Consider the following 19683-nt stretch of genomic DNA (forward strand, 5'->3'; position numbering starts at 1 on the left):
AGGGGGGAAAAAACATCATTCTGGAGATTTAAAAAAAATGCAATACATGTGTTCCCTTTCTCCCCAACCAGCTCCACTGAAAACTTTTTCGTTCTTTCGTTCTTTCGTTCTTTCCCTTTCCCGTCCTCTCCATTCTCCCACTCTCCCCACGATTCCAGGACCCTGGCTAGCTCCCCAGCCCCTGGCGGTCGCGCGCCTCCCTCCCCCCCTCCGTCCGCCAGTTCCGGGTCTCGGCGGCGCGCACGGCGGCGGGGGAGGGAGAGGGTATATCAGCGCCTGCGCAGTGGCGCAGCGGGGCTCAGACGGAGACAAGATGGCGGCGCTGCGGGCGATTCGGGGGATGGTGAACGGGGCCGTGTCCGAGCTGTCCGGGGGCAACAGCGGCGCGGCCGCCGCACGGGAACAGGCGGCGGCGGCCAACCGGGACTACATCTCCCAGCCCCGACTGAGTGAGTCCCAGGCCGCGCCGAGACCCTACCCGGGCCCCGGCTCCCCGTACAGAGACACCTGGGGGGCAGAGACTGGGCCGGGGGGGGGGCGGCGAGGGGGGTGAGGATGGGCCGGGGGGGGCTATCGGTACCCCAGGCGGGGGGGGGCAGAGGTTGGGCCGGGGGGTGAGCGGCGGGGTGGGGGGTGAGGATGGGCCGGGGGGGGGGAGGGAGCCCCATCGTACCCCAGGGCCGGGGGGGGGGGAGGAGAAGAGGCTGGGTCGGGGTGTGGGGGGGGGCAAGAGGCTGGTTTGAGGGGGACCCTACTGCACTCCAGGTGTGTGGGGGGGATAAGAGGCTGGGCCTGGTTCCTCGTGACCTCTGCATCCCTAACCCAGGCTCTGATTGCTAATGCGCCCTCCATCCCAGGCAGGTGGGTTAGGCCTGAGCCCCTGTTCCTACATTTCAGAGCAGAGAGCTCCCCCATTTTTCTTGTCCATTAGACACACACACACACACACACACACATGTCTGTTGGTGCTGTCCTGTTCCCCTTGGCTGGGGTGCCCTTATCTGCTCCTCTGTCCCTGTACCCAGACCATTCTTACTGCTGTAGTCCCTCTCTGTGCCCACTGGTCCCAGTACTTCCAAGCCATCTCTTGTCCTGTCATCTGACCCATCTCTTCTCCCCAGACCAGTGTCTTGGGCTTGAGCGTCCACTGGGTGGAAATAGACCAGCTTGGCTCCAGTGTAGGTCTGTATCACAGAGTACACTTGCTCTGTTAGTTCCAGGGTCTGGGTTTGCATAGTGTAGGAATAAGAGTCAGAAGTTGGGTGTGCCTTGTGGATGGGACTGGATTTGGGGAGCAGCCCCCTGAGATTACCACCTTTTGGGTGTTTATCAGCATAGTAGAGTTGACTTCCTCTGTCTGTGATAAAGCTGTACAGATTGTTATTTGGGACAGAGCACTTACTCCATATAGACAATTAGGAAAGTTGGAGGGCTTTATCTGGCTTCTTTGCACAAGTAATGGCTTTTCCTTGTAATATTACCACATGGGTCTCTTGGCATGGATGAGCCATGAAATGAAAATTATAAGATATAGAGGCTATTGGAAAAGATTGTGTTGTTGGCTACATTTACTGGGCACAACCCCTTGAAGTAGCATCAATAGGGGTTATGCAGTGTTACCCACACCAGGAGCATTCTGTGTGCAGAATATGGCTGCTGACAAATTCCAGTTTCCATTTCAACAGGAATGGTTCTATAACAGGCAGATGGTGGATATTGCTCTTAGTTAGTATCCTTAAACTGGTGTGATGGTAGGTATTCTTATGGAGTATTAATTGTCCTGATTTTTACTTGAGTAAAGGACAATAAGGGATTGTGAAACATCGCTCTTCCTATGGGTTGACTAATCTGTTCCTGATCTGTTTCAAGGTCATGTGATTACACTGCAGCTTAATAGGAGTGTGAAACTGACTACATAGATATGCAAGCTGTATCATACAATAAAGGACTTTTAACACATATGGACAAGTATTAAATGTGGTTTGGAGCAGGAGTTATATAACTTAATAGCTAATCATGACTGCAGTTTTCTTTATATTTTTAAGTGACTTATTTATCCAAACTCTACAGTAAATTTACGGTGTAGATACCCTGATACACCGACATAACTCCACCTTTGTGAGAGGCGTAGGGCTTACCTTGGTGAAGTTAGGGGGACACAATGTCCCTGTACACACTGCATTACTTACTTTGGCTGTTGGCTATATTTCTTGTCAATTTCACAACTCCATGCTGGAGCCATGAAATTGACAAGAAAGCCTAGGCTGGTGGTGGGCTCCAGAGCCTGTCTGCTCCCACCTTGGCCCCTCTGCTCAAGGAGGTGAGAAGCCTGGACAGCTGTCCCTGCTTCAGAGAAACAAGAAGCCTGGGTGTCAGCTGGGCTCCCAATGGGGAGCTGAACAGAGCTGAGAACCCTGGCTTTCAGCCCCCAATGCTGCCCCTCTTCAGTTGGAGGAAGTGCTCCTAGTGAGGAGACACACCACTGACAGAAGGAGGGTAGTATGGACCTCAGCCATGTAGTAATTACTGTGTTGGTTGCAAGTCGATCTAACATAGGTTGACTTAAATTTGTAGTGCAGTTATGCCCTAAGTTAAACACTCATTCTTAATTCAAAATCAGTAAGGACACTTGAATATTTTTCTTTGGTTCTGACAAGCTCTTCATAAATAGAATTGACTCAACTGCTATAAGCTCATATGTTTTACTGGATACAGAAGCTGGAGTTTCTTCAATGTAATTGGTATGACTACTGACTTAATTTTGTGCTAATAGTAGTCAAATTTTGGATACATCTAGTTGCTAGTTATACACTAGTTTGTATTTCCCTGCATGACGCAGATCAGTTTTCTGGCAGAAACTGGACATATTACTGTAAATAGTGTGAGGTGAAATTGCGGGGAGGTATGTGATTTTGTACATTAAAACTGTTGTAATTGTGAAAGTTGAGGAAAAGGGGAAATAGTGATTCTACTAGGCAGTTATTTCACAGTTCTAAATCCTTTACTGCAGTGTGGGTATGAGGAAGGCCAAAACTGATTGGAGCAGTGTTTTTGCTAGAACTCTTGATTTAGATCAGTTGAAGTTGTGTGATTAAGTAACTCTGTGAAAGAGCCTGTATACTTAAGTAACATGAATTTTCTGACTATGTAGATAAGTAACCTCTTTGCCTTTCCTTTTTTGAGTATTTCAATTGAGTCTGAAGTCCAGATCAGTAACTGTGGACCCAAAAGTCATACAAAATCATCTTCATCCAAAAGTAGAAGGGAACAGGACATGGAAGCCCAAGATACAGCCAGATGGGGTGGTTTAGTGGTTTGAGCATGGATGTTTGGAACACCTGTTCTATTTCCTGGGGGTTGAACTTAATCAACTTAGCTCTGTCTTTCTAAGGTAGAATTGCATGCAGTTTAATGTCTTTCTTGGACAAACTTTCTAAAAATTAAGTGTATGTCTGCTCTGCATGGACAATAAAGATCCCTTGGTCATGTATCAATCAGCATGGATTTTTCAGCATTTTTCCCCCCAGAGTGACCCTTCCTCTGTTGCTGGGCACTTGCTGTCTGCTTTATACCACATATGTGGCTGCATTTTTTGTGCGGTATGTATATAGCTTGTAACACTTTGGAATCCTTTGAGATAGAAGGGTCTTTATATATGTAAAATATTACATTGAGATTTGATTGTGACCCACCTACCTCATCATTGGAATGGCTAAAATGTTATTGAAAACAGGGATTTGGAGTCAGCATGCCAAGCTGCTTGTGTGATACCAATTGATTTGATGCTGTTGAATGTAATGACTCTGGTATCTCACTGATGGACAATGTTAGGAAGGGAGCTTTTCACCCTGGATCAGTGAGGAAGTGCTGACAAGACTGTCACAAGTTAAAATGTAATGTTGCTCAATATAGTTCTCTCCTGTTTTTGCAAATGTCTGGCTCCACCCTCACCCAGATTTTTTTTTAAAGTGCCATTCACATTGGGTACAAACACTGAATAGTTCTAATTCTCATAACAAGAATGAGAAGTGTTCGGTTCAGAGAAACGCAAAGTGTCTAACTTGGGACAAATGAAACATTTCCTTGTAAGTAAAAAAGATAGAGCTAGACTTCTCATCCAGATGTAATAGAATGGCTCCTATAAGCTACTTACATAGTATAGTGTCTGATTTGTTTCATCTCCAGGTTAAAAGCTTTCAAGATTATACTATTATGCTTGTTCATCAGCAAACTCTTGTTACCTTTGTTAACACTATAAATATCACACTGTTGACATAATACAGAAAACATGATTTAGGTACACATCTTTCAGTGTGTACTAAACTCTCACATTGTCTGGCCTACGCTGTATTTCCAGGTCTTCATAGCCTGTTTGTATCCACATGGGATTTGTGATCTTTCCCTAAGACTAATGGCTCCTGGTAACATTCTTTTCTTGGTCATATTAGTCTGTTTTCCCAATCTAGAAATAGCTCAACTTGCTCATCCTTTTCCCCCGTGGTAACTGATTAATGATTACTCGCTTGCTTAGTCTTCCCTTGTGACCCTGGTAGAGGAGCCTTGTGGCTCTCAAACACTTCCTGTATTCACAGATCAAGTGAGGCTAAGCTTAAACACAGACGCTGGTGCTCTGTTTGGGAGTAATAAGGGTTCTAGTGGAATAACCGTAATCATGATTGGAAAGTCATTTCCTATTGTCAGCGTGTGCAAAGTTATGTTCTACACATTAATAGTAATGTCTTACTACCAAAAAGATGTGCCAGTTACAAAGTGAATAATAAAACCCATCCTGTAAAGTGTTGGGCTCATCTTATGCCACAGTCCCATGAGTCAATGTTTAGTGCTCACCGGAATGTTCAGAAGTAGCTGTGAAATATCCAAACCCCTGAGCAACTTAGTTACACCGACCTTAAACCCTTGTCGGCTGCGCTATGTTAACAGGAGAGCGTCTCTTGACATAGCTACTGCCTCTTGGGGAAGTGGATTACCTACCCCATCTGCGTTTCCTCACTTAAGTGCTACAGCTGCATTTGTGCAGCTGCTCTGATGCAGTGTTTTTAGTGTAGACCTACTCTGTTTGTCTAAAACATTGACTTCAGACATCTGTGCATGGTTCTACTCAGACTTGAGACAGTGCCCCTTAAATGAGCTGTGGTAAATACTATGTAATTTCTGGATTACTGACTAAAGTGAAACACCATCTTTCATGGTGCAGTCCCTTAGCTTCTCATGAGATGGTGCTGAAAGGTTCCCTTCCAGCAGCAGTTGGCATGGTATGCTGGAAAATGTTTCCCAAATGCATTGTAGGTGCTCTGAGGATCAGCAGCTTTTGAGCAAGTGAGATTCCTCATCTGGTCACATCTGAGTGTAAATTAAACTAAATGTAATGCAGAATTTTTTGGGTGTATTTTGACATCACTAAGCAGGATACTTTACTGCTCTTGTTAAAGATGACTATTAGATTGAGACTTGCGATAATGGCATATAGTGTTTGCTTGTTGCTTTGATCTCTGTTAAAAGACAAACACTCAGTGAGTTACTACTGCCCTTATAGATTCATAGACTCCTAGACTTTAAGGTCAGAAGGGACCATTATGATCATCTAGTCTGACCTCCTGCACAACGCAGGGCACAGAATCTCACCCTCCCACTCCCGTAATAAACCCCTAACTTATGTCTGAGTTATTGAAGTCCTCAAATGGTGGTTTAAAGACCTCAAGGTGCAGAGAATCCTCCAGCAAGTGACCCATGCCCCACGCTGCAGAGGAAGGCAAAAAACCTCCAGAGCCTCTGCCAATCTGCCCTGGAGGAAAATTCCTTCAGGACCCCAAATATGGTGATCAGCTAAACCCTGAGCATGTGGGCAAGACTCACCAGCCAGCACCTAGGAAAGAATTATCTGTAGTAACTCAGATCCCACCCCATCTAACATCCCATCACAGGCCATTGGGCATATTTACCGCTAATAATCAAAGATCAATTAATTGCCAAAATTTAGGCTATCCCATCATACCATTCCCTTTCCTTATCCTATACTTCAAAGGTTGCTATCAGTAACTTTTTAAGGTTTTGCAATTAATTGTATAGTATTTATCTGTTACAGACTTTTCCCAATTGATAAAATGTTTGTATGCATCACATTGATTACCTTTCTGATGAATTAAAATGGCAGTTAATTCACTGCATGCAGTACTATTACACAATAGTTTAGGATAGATAGGGAATTGAACTGTATCCGATGGAAAGAACAGGGCATCTAGATAGTTTTCTGTTTAAATTTGACCATATTATGTAGGTTTACATCTCTGAACTCATGGCTTTTCTCTGGTCATAAGTGGCCTCTCCAATGCTACAGCGTCCTGCAATACCACTTGAGATTATTGGTCAAGTAGGGACTCAAATAAAAGAATGCTGGTTACAGAATCACCACTACCAGGTAATGGCACTTGCTGTTCTGTTCACATAGCTTCCACTAAATATGGAAGGTCGCACAGATTCAGAGGAGATTAGATCCCCAGACATTGCAAAGTGGGCGTTCTACTACTTATTCAGCATAGAATGCTTATGCTGATTTTAATATATTGTCTGACTTGCACCTTTTATATTTCAGCATATAAAACTGTATCAGGAGTTAATGGTCCACTGGTAATCTTGGATCAAGTTAAGGTAAAAATTATTCTAATGAAATCTTCTTTTGAGTGAGATGCAGGAAAGCTGGCTTGTGATTTAGACACACATTTGAAGAGTCTTTAGCTCTGCATTCCTTGGGTCCTGTGATCTAGTTTAAACACAAGATCTTGTTTATATTCTCAACACTCAGAGCTAAATGCCAAATTTTGCTGCAGAGAATGCTTCAGGACATTGGGACAGGCTGTCAGGCACCCTAGTTGGAAAGAATGTCCTGTGGGTGAAATGGAAAGGACTATAAGACTGCAACAGTGCTTTTCATACTTCTGCGTTTGAAGAGAAGTGGGGAAACGGATGCTACAGTTGAACAGTCTAAACTCTAATGAATATTCTTTTTTATCAAACTCAAATTTAATGTTAATGGTTCAAATCTTGTGAAGTACTTGGTGCATGGTATTGGATACATGAACAAAAGGAAACAATTTTAGCATATGTTTATCAAATATTTGGGGGGAGTTAGAAGGGAAGGGGTATTTCTGTTTCATAGGAGGATTGCAGGGGTTATTGGTGTTGCTTGTGGTAGACAATTTTCCCTTTCTAGAGTTCTTGGCTTCTCTTTAACATGGATCTCTGTTGTGCTTGACTAATGGCATATGGCTTCAAATAAGTTCGAGAATACGAAGACTCTTCTCAAGAGAACAGTTTCAGGCTGTCTTTAGACAAGTTTTATTTTTGCTTGCCAGCTTCCTAAATCTACTGCTCAGATTAAGGAGCTCATCATAAAAATAGCTACATTTTTGTCAGTAAACCTTAACTGCCTTGGTGTTTCCCTTTGACTGTGAATTCCGTAAAAGATATGGTAGCTTTTTGTCTTGAGCTCTGTTAAGTCTGTTATGGATAATGTAGTAACTCTAGTTTGTGGATTTTAACTTTTTCCCACTGTCTTACAGATTTTTTTCTGCATTAGTTTCCTAGGTATGCAGAGATTGTCCACTTGACACTTCCTGATGGCACAAAGAGAAGTGGGCAGGTTTTAGAAGTCAGCGGCTCTAAAGCTGTAGTTCAGGTAAACTAGTGCACTGAACTTTACTAGTTCACTGTAAAGACTTTTCCTTAGTGGGCATCAGTCTGGGCTATGGCAAATCTAAAGTCTTTTTAACTTTCTTGAGTCAAAACTTACTATAAATGCAAAAAACACGTGGAAATAATTAGTGGGTGGACCTGAGTAACATTCAGTTTTTGCTTTTGTTTAAAAATTAAGTAAACGTCTAATCACAATAGGGTCTTGTAGACATAAGGCAAGAGTCATACTCCATCTTCTCCATGCAACATGTACCACCACAATGTAGATACACTGAAGCTTTACAATGCATTTGAGACACAGCTCTGTGTAGTTCTCAAAACAGCTGTTAATAGTTACCACTGTATTCCTACTTAGCTGAAGAGCTTTACTGTGTAGGCAGAAGAAAATTATCTTAAATTTTAAAGACGTGATCCCTGATAGCCACTGGCATTCTTGGCAACTTCTTTTTACAGGTCATGTGTAAAATATATTTTTATACAATGCTGCTTTCTATACATACCTGTACAAATGAACAGTTTCTAAATGGTCTTGGAAATTCCTTTATTACACAGGTCTACCTTGCTTTTGCTGCTTGTTGGTTAATCCATTGCTTGTTGTGTTAGAGAATCACTGACCCTGTATATTTCCATCCCATCTGTTATAACTCTTTGCACAATGTTTTTATCTACCTATACTAAAGGAACATTTATCCATTTCACCTGGGGTCTCTTCTGATATATTGCAGGTATTTGAGGGAACTTCGGGTATTGACGCTAAGAAAACATCTTGTGAATTTACTGGGGATATTCTCCGAACCCCAGTATCTGAGGATATGCTTGGTATGCACTAGATCTTGCTCTTTGGATTGAACAGATTTATTTTCATGTAATACTACTGCAGATGGGAAAACAACTAGGTAACTACTGTCCTGTTCATATCATAATCTTGTTACTGTTTTTGCAGGTCGTGTATTTAATGGATCAGGAAAACCTATTGACAGAGGTCCCATTGTCTTGGCTGAAGATTACTTGGACATTATGGGTATGTTTTTTTTAATCTGTTTTGGTTTCTGGTAGCATGAATCTTGCTTTCTGCTTTTGAGTAATCTTAGTGACAGGCTTGTAACTGAACATATGAATGCTAATTGGCAGCATAAATGAAAACAGTGGCTTGCTGAAGAGTATTTAGAACTTTACTGAGTAAATCACTAGTGATGCCAGAGAAATAGAGGAAAGTGGGATGACAGAGATGGCCTCTATGCATCCTCTCCCAAACCAGAAGGTTTGAGACAATTCAGTTAATCTGTCGATTGGCTGAAGCAGAGAGCAGATCAGGGGTGCTCTGAAGCTGCACAGATATAAAGAGTAAGCTTCCTTTCAGTTTGAACCTCTGGTTCAAAAACTATTCATGGTACCCATTTCTGGCAGGAAGCAAGAGGCTGACTTTTGACTTGAATTCCCTTATGTACTCTACACAAAAGGCAGTGACAAGCCACTTTTCAGAGGCCTCTGCAAATGAAACAATAGCCCTAAAATCATGCAGAAGGCATACAAAGTACTGAGTGCCCAGTAACTCATCAGGAAGTTGTTCATAAACTGTTAAGATGGGCCCACAGGGCAAGTGGTCTGTTTTTTTCCTGCAGTAATGCATGGCAGTTCTTAATTAGGGAGAGTGCTTTGATTAAAGTGGCTTAATAGTGCTAACTATAATAGGCTTGTGGTAATGTTCCCCCAAAGATAAGAGGGTGTTAATTTCCCTCCAAGGAGTAGGATGACTGTATCCTATCCTTTTTGTCTGCATGCATATAAAATGCCAAACTGATAAATGATCTCATGACCAATAAAAAAAGTCAATGGACTAAGTTCAAACTAGAACCAAGTGTGTCTGGTGAGCTAAAGTGTCTGTGGTTCTAAATGCGGTGCATTTTTGTAGCCTTATTTTAAAACCTTGCCTTGAAACCTTTATTAATCTATGCATTGTTAAAGTTAGATAAATAATGTGGTGGCTTCTCTGTGAAAATACAATAGGTCAACCAATCAATCCTCAGTGTCGAATCTACCCAGAAGAGATGATTCAGACTGGCATTTCTGCAATAGATGGCATGAACAGCATTGCCAGAGGACAGAAAATTCCCATATTCTCTGCTGCTGGTTTGCCCCATAATGAGGTGGGTGCTTTAATGGAGCTCTGACAGCCTTGGGGAAAAACTAGCTGCTGAAGACATTCAGTTCTGCAGTGCAAAGAACTTAAAATAAATGAGCTATGTGATGTTACAAGTGGGGAGACGCTAAGAATATTTGTGTGTGTAAAATATGCACAAATTGACACAAAGCTTTAAAACAGAGTAAGTCCTGCTCTCTCAAGATGCTGCTTCTCAAATAATGATTGGCCAGATATTACATAATCTTCCTATTCTAGCACCAGTTTTCTGCTGGCCGTTTTCTCTTGCTTTTGGCCTCAGAGCAAAGTTCTGGGAGACCATTTGTATTTATCCCTGTCAAAAAGTGATTTATTCCCTGAGTTAGTCTGTACAGTAGATAAACAAATGTGCAACTTACTACAGTAGACTTATGCAGCTCCTTCTGCATTCCTCTCAGATTGCGGCTCAGATATGTCGCCAGGCTGGCTTAGTGAAGAAATCCAAAGATGTGATGGACTACAGTGAAGATAACTTCGCCATTGTGTTTGCTGCTATGGGTGTAAGTACCATTATGCTTAGGTACATCATAAAAGTGGTTTCTTTCCAATACTTTCAGAACTGAATAAGATTGATCAATCAATCCAGTTTGCTATTTCACTGGAATTATGAGAACATAATTTTTTAGAGGTACTAGTCACATTTTAGGTCAGTCTGTACTATGCTGTTGTAAAAGCAATACTATTATCCAGGCTGATAAGTCTACCTGTCAAAGTCTGATGGGAGAATGCTTCATGGAGTAGAATGGTATCTGTAAGAATAGGTGATTCCATTGTAATTGGAACACAAGAGGAGAACATTTTAAATGATCCTAAGCACTGCCTTTTTAAAAACTTAGTTAACTGTGTAAATTGCTCAGATTGCAACTCCTACCACAATTGAAGGGGAAACTTTAATGTATCAGGATATTCTGTTGCTGTCTGTAGCAAGCCATCCTGCTGAGAAATCTAAACGCTCTGTTTCTTAACATATTATGCATCTGTTTTGTAGTGTCATTGCATTGTCACGTTCTCAGATTAGGTGGAGGCAGAATTGTTGTCGTCATTTTGGTCTCACTCCAAATTCTTCTTGGGACAGTGCTTTCTAAAGAGCAATATCACAGTTACTTGAATGGTAGGATGACAATGCACATGCATCCAAGCTAGATCTCTCTGGAGTTGTGCAGGACATCTGACTGTCAGAGGATTGTTGCATGTTCCTTTCCCTCGGTTGACAATTGTCTTCACCTGACTAGGCTTGGTCATGAGAGTAAGGCAAGAGATTTCATCTCTACCCCTCCTACCACATTTGGTCCTGAGCGCTGATTCCTTTGACAATATATTGCACTATGGATAGACTGTCCAACTTTATTCTTAGTCACAGGTTGACTGAAAGGATGGGCTGGTAGTATAGATACTAAAGGCTTGCACCAGCTCTGAACCAATCTTTAAATTCCGATTATATAAAGTAAGTTATTTAAAACAGTTTCCCTGTTTGCAAATGACTACTTGATATTGTGGTTTAGGTGAACATGGAAACGGCTCGGTTCTTCAAATCTGACTTTGAGGAAAATGGCTCCATGGACAACGTGTGTCTGTTCTTGAACTTGGCCAATGATCCAACGTAAGTAGGTAAAATGGCTGTTTTTCCCAGCCAGAAATGTGGAGAACTGGTGCACTGGAAAACATGTCACTATGGTGTCCAAAAGCTGCTGGAAATTGGTTTTGAGAACTTTAGAATCATAGGGTTAGAAGGGAACATAATGGTAATCTAGTCTAACCTCCTGCCAAGATGCAGGATTGTTGTCTAAACTATTCAAGACAGATGCCTATCCAGCCTTCTTTTGAAAGCCTCCAGTGAAGGAGCTTCCACAACACTCCGAGACATCTGTTCCATTGTCCTTAAAAGAAGTCACATTACTGGCTTGTCAAATATCTTGTGTTAGTGACAGTAGGCTCTGAGATACTATAGACCTGGACACTAATTATGTGCATTCCAATTAGTATATTGAAGGTTCACAGGGCTCCTAACCTGTTTCCCCTCTTACTTTTGAGTTGTGCTGTTCAGTATAGGCAGTTGTAACTTCAAAGTACTGGGTAGTGTTGAACATGCCATTCTGTCCTTTCAGCATTGAGCGTATTATCACCCCTCGACTTGCTCTAACCACCGCTGAGTTCTTGGCCTATCAGTGTGAGAAGCATGTACTGGTCATTCTGACGGATATGAGCTCCTATGCCGAAGCTCTACGAGAGGTACTTGTTCCTGTTTAGCAGATAAATGTGTCTGCCTTTTTAGGCATCCTCCAAAAAGGGCTGAGATCTACTGGGAGCATAAAATGAGTAATTTATTCAGGAAACATCTAGCTGTTCTTCAGTCCTTCTTGAGAAGGATACATAATTCATTTAAAAAAAGCTAGTCTGTCAGGTTTTAAGTTATTCCTAACAAATTAGTCTAGATCCAGGCATGGACAGTACATACCGCTGACTTTCCACATTCCATGTTAAACCAGACACATGTAACGTGGGCTGGGTCAGAAATAACAGTGCACAGGAATCTCCTGTTTCAAAACTAATTTATCCAGTTGCTTATAGCTCTAGTGGGAAAATGTATAAAAATTACTGGTGTTTGCATGCAAGGTTAAGCTACTTCTGCATTTCTCAGGCTTCTGAAACTAGCCAGAACTGTGTCATAAAGCATTGCAAAATTGGCTTGTCTGCCTGGATATATAATTCATTTGTAGTGGAGACTGGTTCAGTAGTTCCTTGTTAACCTTGCAGTCAATTTCTGATCAGCATTACAGGATCTGTTTTACACAGGGAATGATCTTCATGCCTGGCTTGTGGGTGCTCTCTTGTAGAGGATTTGAATAGCTGTATTTTGGCACCACCATGTGGCAGGTCCTGTTAATTATTAATATAACTTTATTGGATGCAGTAGTGGACTTTGTCGTGGTTGTGCCTGAACTCTGTGATGAGCTTTGAGTAACTTTGCCTGAATTGCCTGCAGGTTTCAGCAGCTAGAGAGGAAGTGCCTGGCCGACGTGGCTTCCCTGGTTACATGTACACTGACTTGGCCACTATATATGAGCGAGCTGGACGTGTGGAAGGCAGGAATGGCTCCATTACTCAGATTCCTATTCTTACTATGCCCAATGATGGTGAGTCCTGGCCATTGCTTTTCCCTGGGAATAGATCTGCTTTTCACATATGGGCATGTAACATCACTTACTTGTGTCATGTAGTTCTTGGATGTTTTAGCGCTATTGCTGTGTGCATTCCATGGGAGGGTATTGATTGAGGATAATCACATGATGCCTGATTCATACCAGTCAGGAGGCTGGAGTTGCTAGTTTTAATCATAGGACTGGAAGGGACCTCAAGAGGTCTTCTAGTCCAGTCCTCTGCACTCAAGGCAGGACCAAGCATTATCTAGACCATCTACAACAAGTCTGTCCAACCTGCTCTTAATCTCCAATGCCTGAGATTCTACAATCATTAAGTTCCTCCCCCTTATTGGGTACTGGAGCTCCTTTAGACTTTGGATAAAGATCTGCAACCTCAGTGTTGGCCAAGAAGAGAAGCTGTACCTTAACAGTAAAAACGTGTCCATCCTATTGTGCAACATATAACCTCTCAAAGGAATCAGATCTGTCATACAGCTGAGGTGCTAATCTGTGTGTGCAGTATTGTAGCTGTGTTGGTCTCAGGATATTAGACAAGGTGTGAGGCAATATCTTTTATTGGATCCACTTCTGTTCTTGAAAGAGACAAGCTTTTGAATTTATGCACCGCTCTGAAGACCCGAAGAGCTCTGTGTAAGCACAAAAGCTTGTCTTGCACCAACAGAAGTTGGTCCAGTACAAGGTATTACTTCATCCACTTTGTTTCTAGTGCTCTTATATGGTCAGGCCAAATCCCATCAGGCTCAAGAGATGTTTCAAAGAGTTAGAAGTACTCTAATTTCAGCATCCTCGAGAACCAGTTGGAGAGATCATGTATTAAGAGCATTGGATCACCTCAGAGTTTTGAGGAAAAAAAATATGCACAATAGCATCTCGCATATAAAATACTTTAGTTCTCCTCACTCTTGAGGTATATGAAGTATCATACCATCTATCAAATGGGCAGTGAGGCACAAAGGTGAGATGACTTTCCCTTTCAATCTTTTGCATGGTAAAGCAACTGCATGTGTCCGGCAATTGGGTAACTAGCAATTTCAAGATGACGTACAGAACAGACTGTCCCTGTAATAATGCATTGCATTGTTTCTAGTAATGGCAGTGCTGACTAGGATTTTAAAATGCCCCTTACATTGGTTTAACAAGCCTATTGGTGGCTTTTATCAAGTCCTTTCGTCCCTTTCCTTAGTGGATGTATTTCTACCTAGTTAAGACTGTTTTGTCATCCTCTGCTTCCTTATGTGCAGTATTTGAATTAGCTTCAAGGCATTTTAAATGGCATACTAATTACATTAGATTATTATGGTATTTAAAGTAAAATATGCTATTCAGACAGCTTTTATAAAGCTGACACATCAGTGGCTTTGGCTGGCATTAATATAAAAAGCAGGGTCTGAAAACTTAACATAAAACCACTTCCTCTTGCAGATATTACTCATCCCATCCCTGACTTGACTGGATACATTACTGAGGGGCAGATCTACGTGGATAGGCAGCTGCACAACAGACAAGTAGGTACCACACCTCTGAGCAATCTTACATGCAAAGTTCTTAGAAGAATGCAGACTAAAACTAACTATTGGCTGGTTTTTCTTCTGACAAAAGATATTGGAGGAAGGACTTTTATAATACTGGTCTGGTTGAGGTTGCAGGTCCTCCTCTTTAGAAGTAGGCAGCCCTGGGGGAGAAGATGCCATAGATTGAAGACTGTAGGTCTAAAAGCAATTGCCTGTTTAATAGAACTGAGTGTCTGAATTACTTGCCATGTGTAAGCTGTCCACTCTGACTTCATTGCAAAGTAAACTTAGCAAGATAACAGATTACAAAGATCCTCTTTGTAGGTTTACAAATCCCTTCCTTACAAATCCCCTCTTGAACTTGAGGGCCAGTCCAAAATGACCACTTCTCAGACTTTCCAGGTTGTGCTATTTCTTTCCATTCTCAGGAGAACTTTTATCTTCATGAGCTAGCTCTTAGGAAGTGGTTTGTATCTGAATTAATACAAAGTTGCAGAAACCATATTTATGAATTTTTGGTGCTGGTACATGCAAACTAACACTGAATACATCGAAGTGCTAGAAGCAGCAGATACCAGGCTACTGGCTTTTTGAACAGTAGTGTGAATGTCACCAACTTTCTCTCAAGTCTCTATACTATGAACAGATTGTAGGGTACATGTAGGAAGAAAACTTTCATGTAACTAACCAATAATGTTGAGCTTCCACATGTTTTTTTCAGTGTTATCCATTAACTTTCTTTTCTCCTCCCAAAGATTTACCCACCTATTAATGTGTTACCCTCCTTGTCTCGACTGATGAAGTCTGCTATTGGAGAGGGTATGACCAGGAAGGACCATTCAGATGTGTCCAACCAGCTGGTATGCATTACCTTTCTTATGTGGAATCTGTATTGAGCTGTACATACACCTGTGCTGCGTCCGTCAAGCACCCTGAAAAGGATCAGACTGGCTAGCACTTTCAAATCTGAAGCCGCTTCACACCTTAAAGCTGAGATTCTGCTGTAGTCCACTGATAGCCTTTGTACAAATCTGTTCTATAAGTGACAGACTCCTCCCATCTGGTCTGCTGCTACAAGCCCTTTTCAGTTACTAGGCTTTGTGCACAGACAATATGTAGGCTCTTAATGTACCAATAAATAGTCTGTGGAGTTCTTTCCAGGCTCATTGTGCCAAATGCTGCTTTATCTTTCCACACCAACCACCCTGTTGATGTATTTTGTGCAGTGTGTCATATTATCCAGCAGATGCTGTATATACAGTTAGTCAACTTAAGTTTTTGTTCCTTAAGTAACTTACTCTAAGGCTCTGACACTGCACCCAAAACTGTCGTGTCTGAGCCATGTCATGCTGTTTCTTGCTCCCCCATCCCTCAGCTCTCTTTAAAATCAAAGACTCTGGAATAAAAGCCCCAAATTCTGTTGTCCTATCCACCCAGTACACTGTTGGTTCTGTACGGCACTCCTTGTAACATAGGTCAAACGCCTCATGATCTTGCTTTCTCCCCTGTTTTCCCCTCCCTTCTAGTATGCCTGCTATGCTATTGGAAAGGATGTGCAAGCTATGAAGGCTGTAGTTGGTGAGGAAGCTCTTAGCTCAGATGATCTTCTTTATCTGGAGTTTCTGCAGAAGTTTGAAAGGAACTTCATAGCTCAGGGTAAGTATGTCTAAAGTATATGGGACATGCTCTGCAAGGCACTCAAACCATGGAGTGACCAGGTCTTGTCTTTGACACGGACCTCTGAGCTGCTCCCATAATTTAGTCTCTTACCTCTTCAGGTCCTTATGAAAATCGCACTGTTTATGAGACCCTGGACATTGGCTGGCAGCTTCTGCGAATCTTCCCCAAAGAGATGCTAAAGAGAATTCCTCAGAGCACCCTGGCAGAGTTCTATCCTCGAGACTCCACTGCAAAGCACTAGCCACGGCTTCATCTCTAGCTCTGTACTCTGTGAAAGGCTGTTTATTTTCCTCTTTCATGTGTTGGTGTTTACTTGTCACTCCTGTAATTAAAACCAAGAATAAGTGACATGTTGTGCCAGTGTTCCTGATGTGTTAAGCTGATAAGAATTTAAAATATCTCTTTCCAAATCCTGGATCTTCAGTGGTTTTGGTAAAATTTCCTGAGGGGAAGAAGCTTCAAAGTCACCTATCTTTGTAGATGTATGTAATTGCAGTTACTATAATTATGTCTTCTAGACTGACTTCCTTTAAATCATCTCAGGAGAGGGATTACCAGAAGCTGCACTTGGTCTCTAAACCAGGAACAAATATAACTAGTTATTTAGGGGGAGCCAAGGAGCAAGTGGTAGCCCCCCTCTTGCCCAGAGCATCTGCATTCAGCCTGATCATGTGCTGCTGCTGTGCTGTTGCCTAGAACAGATGGCACTCTGTGCTGACCTGCTATTGTGATGGATGGACAGACTAGCAAGAGGAAAGTTGGCTACATGGCAGTGTACATCTGATACCAGAACACAATTCACTGTTGGCTTTAATTAGAGCTGTGGGATCCTTGATCATTTTGCTGCTGTCCCCAGAGTTATGCATATATGAAGTTGCAACATTTGCACAAATAATGCTTTCCAAATAGCACAGCAAGATTCCTACCTCTTCAGAGATCCAAAGCAGTAGGTCTCTATATGAGGATCATAGGTTTTGTCCTTATCTTGGACTAGGGAGTCAATCAACCTGTTGAACTGCCCCTTGGAAAAGGTGGAGAAGCAGGAAACTTACTCCAACCATTCCACTCCCTGAAATATAGAAATCACAAATGTGAAAAGGCCCAGTGCTGTCCCAAATCATGCAAACGCCTGATAGTACAACACTGTAGACTGTCCAAAGCTTCAAACTCTCCTCAGTACAAAACTGAACTGTTATCCCATTATAGGAGACAACCTTATACCAGGTCCTCCAGATACAATTGTATTGGTAGTGTTGTGGGGGGCCCCAGTTAATTTTGTAATTTAGAAGTCTTGGACTAAATGATGCAGAGGGGCAGAAGGCAACTCTTGGTACCTATGAAAGGATATTTTGAATTCTGTGTTAAATCATTCTCTGGATGACATTGGGCCTTAAACCATGTTTTAACTTTGGTTTAAATCACCCTTCCAAATATGGATTTGGCTAGCCAGTTTAGATCCAGCCAAACAGTTAAGTGTTTCCAAAACACTCCTAACCCAGCCAGTATCTCCATGCTTGGAATTACTTTAAATCAGGTTCAAAGCCCACTGCAGAGAGGGTTTTAGAGTTCCTTATTTGCTTTCCATTTCCAGGCTAATCTGGTCAGTTCAAGTTGTTTTGTCTATCCATGCATGAGTTGCAAACCACGTTAGTACCTGCCTAGACAGGTGTTAAACTCAGAGGTGTAACATGGTTTAAACTGTGCCGAATACCCTGACTTCAACTTGTCCCTGATGTTGCCCTGCAGCTCTGTCCTGTGCAGGTCTAACTTTCTATTGTTTGGTCTCCGTAACTCGGGTGCAATAGCAGTTTCTTTAGTGCATTCCATCTTAAAGCTGTATCAATTCTATTTTTCTTGGGGAGGGGGGAATGGGAAGGTGTTAGCATGAGAATATTTTAATGTAGAAAATGTGATATCTGAATAAGTTAAATATGAAAAATAAATGTTGAAGAAATCAAGTCTCAGTGGCTCTATAGTGAAAAGATGCTTTCCTGTGAAGTCATTTGGAATAGACAGCAGGAATATCTCCCAATTCCAGTGAAACCATTTTACACACACATCCGCTATGCTAAACTACAAAACTTGAGACCTACTGGTTAAAATTGTAGCAAATCTTCCTAACATTTGCAGGCAAATTTTACATGAGACCTGATCCTGCACACATCTCCTTCATTTCCCAACTACAGTTATGGGGGTGGTACTGGTGCATAAAGAGGCATTGGCAAAAAATAGCTCTGCACCTAGAGGACATTTATCCCTGGATTAAATCTTTAATTCTACAAACATGTAACAGTGGACATTGAAACTTGGATAATTACCATGTCTAAGGTGTAGACTTAAGACTAACTGTCCCCAGTATTAGCTGTAGTGACTCAGTGCTCTCATATAGCCATGAGCCCATCTTCCAGTTTCTGAAATACACTGGAAGCTTAGAGTGTGAGGTTGGTTTTATGGTAAGGGGGAGAGGAATGGGACTAGGCAGACCCTGGTTCTATTCCTGGATCTTCCTGTGCAACCAAGGCCAAATCTCTTCTGCCATTTCTTCAAAAGGGAATAAGATACAGTCAATGAATTAGCTTCAGTTACCAACATTCATAGTGGCTTTTGAACTGATGATTGTTTTATGAAAATGGAAAATATTACAGAAGTACAGACCTCCTGAGAAGCATATATTATGGTGCTGGGTTCCTGACAACATCTAACAGAGGGGAGAGGAGATGGCAAGGAGTAGGGGGTAGCAACCACCTAGCTTTCTTCCAGTGGCAGGATCACAACCAAACCTGCTCTGAAAATTGCCTGGATCATCTTGGGTCTGTGCACAGAGCCAAGCACTAGTCAATTACTATGGTTTCTTCATGGCTCTCCACTAATGCAAATAATTTGTCTCATGACAGTTTCTTCTCAGAATAAAGGTAGGACAGATACCAAAGTTCAGTATAAGCCTTTCCTTCAGATTTCATTGTGAGCATTTTCTGAGGTCTCTACTCAAATTTGTATGGTAGGTGTCTTCTGTTACATGTCTACAGGGCTCTGCTGCTGTATTAACAAAAGGTGGAGGGTTGTGCTAGCAAATAAGTTGGTCTCTACCCTTCTCCCCCCAACACTTCCACTGCTGGGAGTGCTGGTCTAGATGGCAGGGTGGGTAAAACAGCAGGAGCTGCTTGTGCTCTGCCATAGTATCCCCATTGTTGCTGCTGCCGGTGGGGAAAATATAGAGAAGGCCATAGAGTGGAATTGAGCTAGTGTTACATGCCCCACAATTGATACAAACCTGCCTCTGGAGGAGGAAAAAACCCCGCACTTTAGCATGTCACCAAAACTGTCCTGACACTACAATGCCTCACCCACCTTGTCTCATTGAAATCTCCAGCTCTGTGTAGCTCAAAAGCTTGTCTCTGACTAACAGAAGTTGGGCTAAGAAAATACCTCACCCACCTTGTTT

At 42.2% G+C, this 19683-nt stretch overlaps 1 protein-coding gene across 1 annotated transcript; it reads left to right on the plus strand.

Annotated features, from left to right (window-relative positions):
- Window positions 1-303: 303 nt before the first annotated feature.
- On the plus strand, window positions 304-18199 carry ATP6V1B2 (ATPase H+ transporting V1 subunit B2). Its single transcript, XM_054017930.1, has 14 exons — window positions 304-449; window positions 6611-6666; window positions 7595-7693; window positions 8436-8529; window positions 8654-8731; window positions 9718-9857; window positions 10288-10389; window positions 11392-11489; window positions 11995-12118; window positions 12873-13023; window positions 14473-14555; window positions 15317-15421; window positions 16088-16217; window positions 16340-18199. Exons 1-14 carry the CDS (start codon window positions 314-316, stop codon window positions 16480-16482), a joined length of 1539 nt encoding a protein of 512 aa, XP_053873905.1. The 5' UTR covers window positions 304-313; the 3' UTR covers window positions 16483-18199.
- Window positions 18200-19683: the final 1484 nt, after the last annotated feature.

Source organism: Malaclemys terrapin, chromosome 2 (assembly GCF_027887155.1).
Source record: "Malaclemys terrapin pileata isolate rMalTer1 chromosome 2, rMalTer1.hap1, whole genome shotgun sequence".
Lineage (NCBI taxonomy): Eukaryota > Metazoa > Chordata > Testudines > Emydidae > Malaclemys > Malaclemys terrapin.

Bases quoted from the DNA above. Each gene is read 5' to 3' on its own strand.
- ATP6V1B2 (XM_054017930.1), top strand. From the start codon at position 314: ATGGCGGCGCTGCGGGCGATTCGGGGGATGGTGAACGGGGCCGTGTCC. The intron at 6,667-7,594 runs GTAAAAATTATT...TTTCTGCATTAG, and splicing joins TAATCTTGGATCAAGTTAAG to TTTCCTAGGTATGCAGAGAT. The intron at 8,530-8,653 runs GTATGCACTAGA...CTGTTTTTGCAG, and splicing joins AGTATCTGAGGATATGCTTG to GTCGTGTATTTAATGGATCA.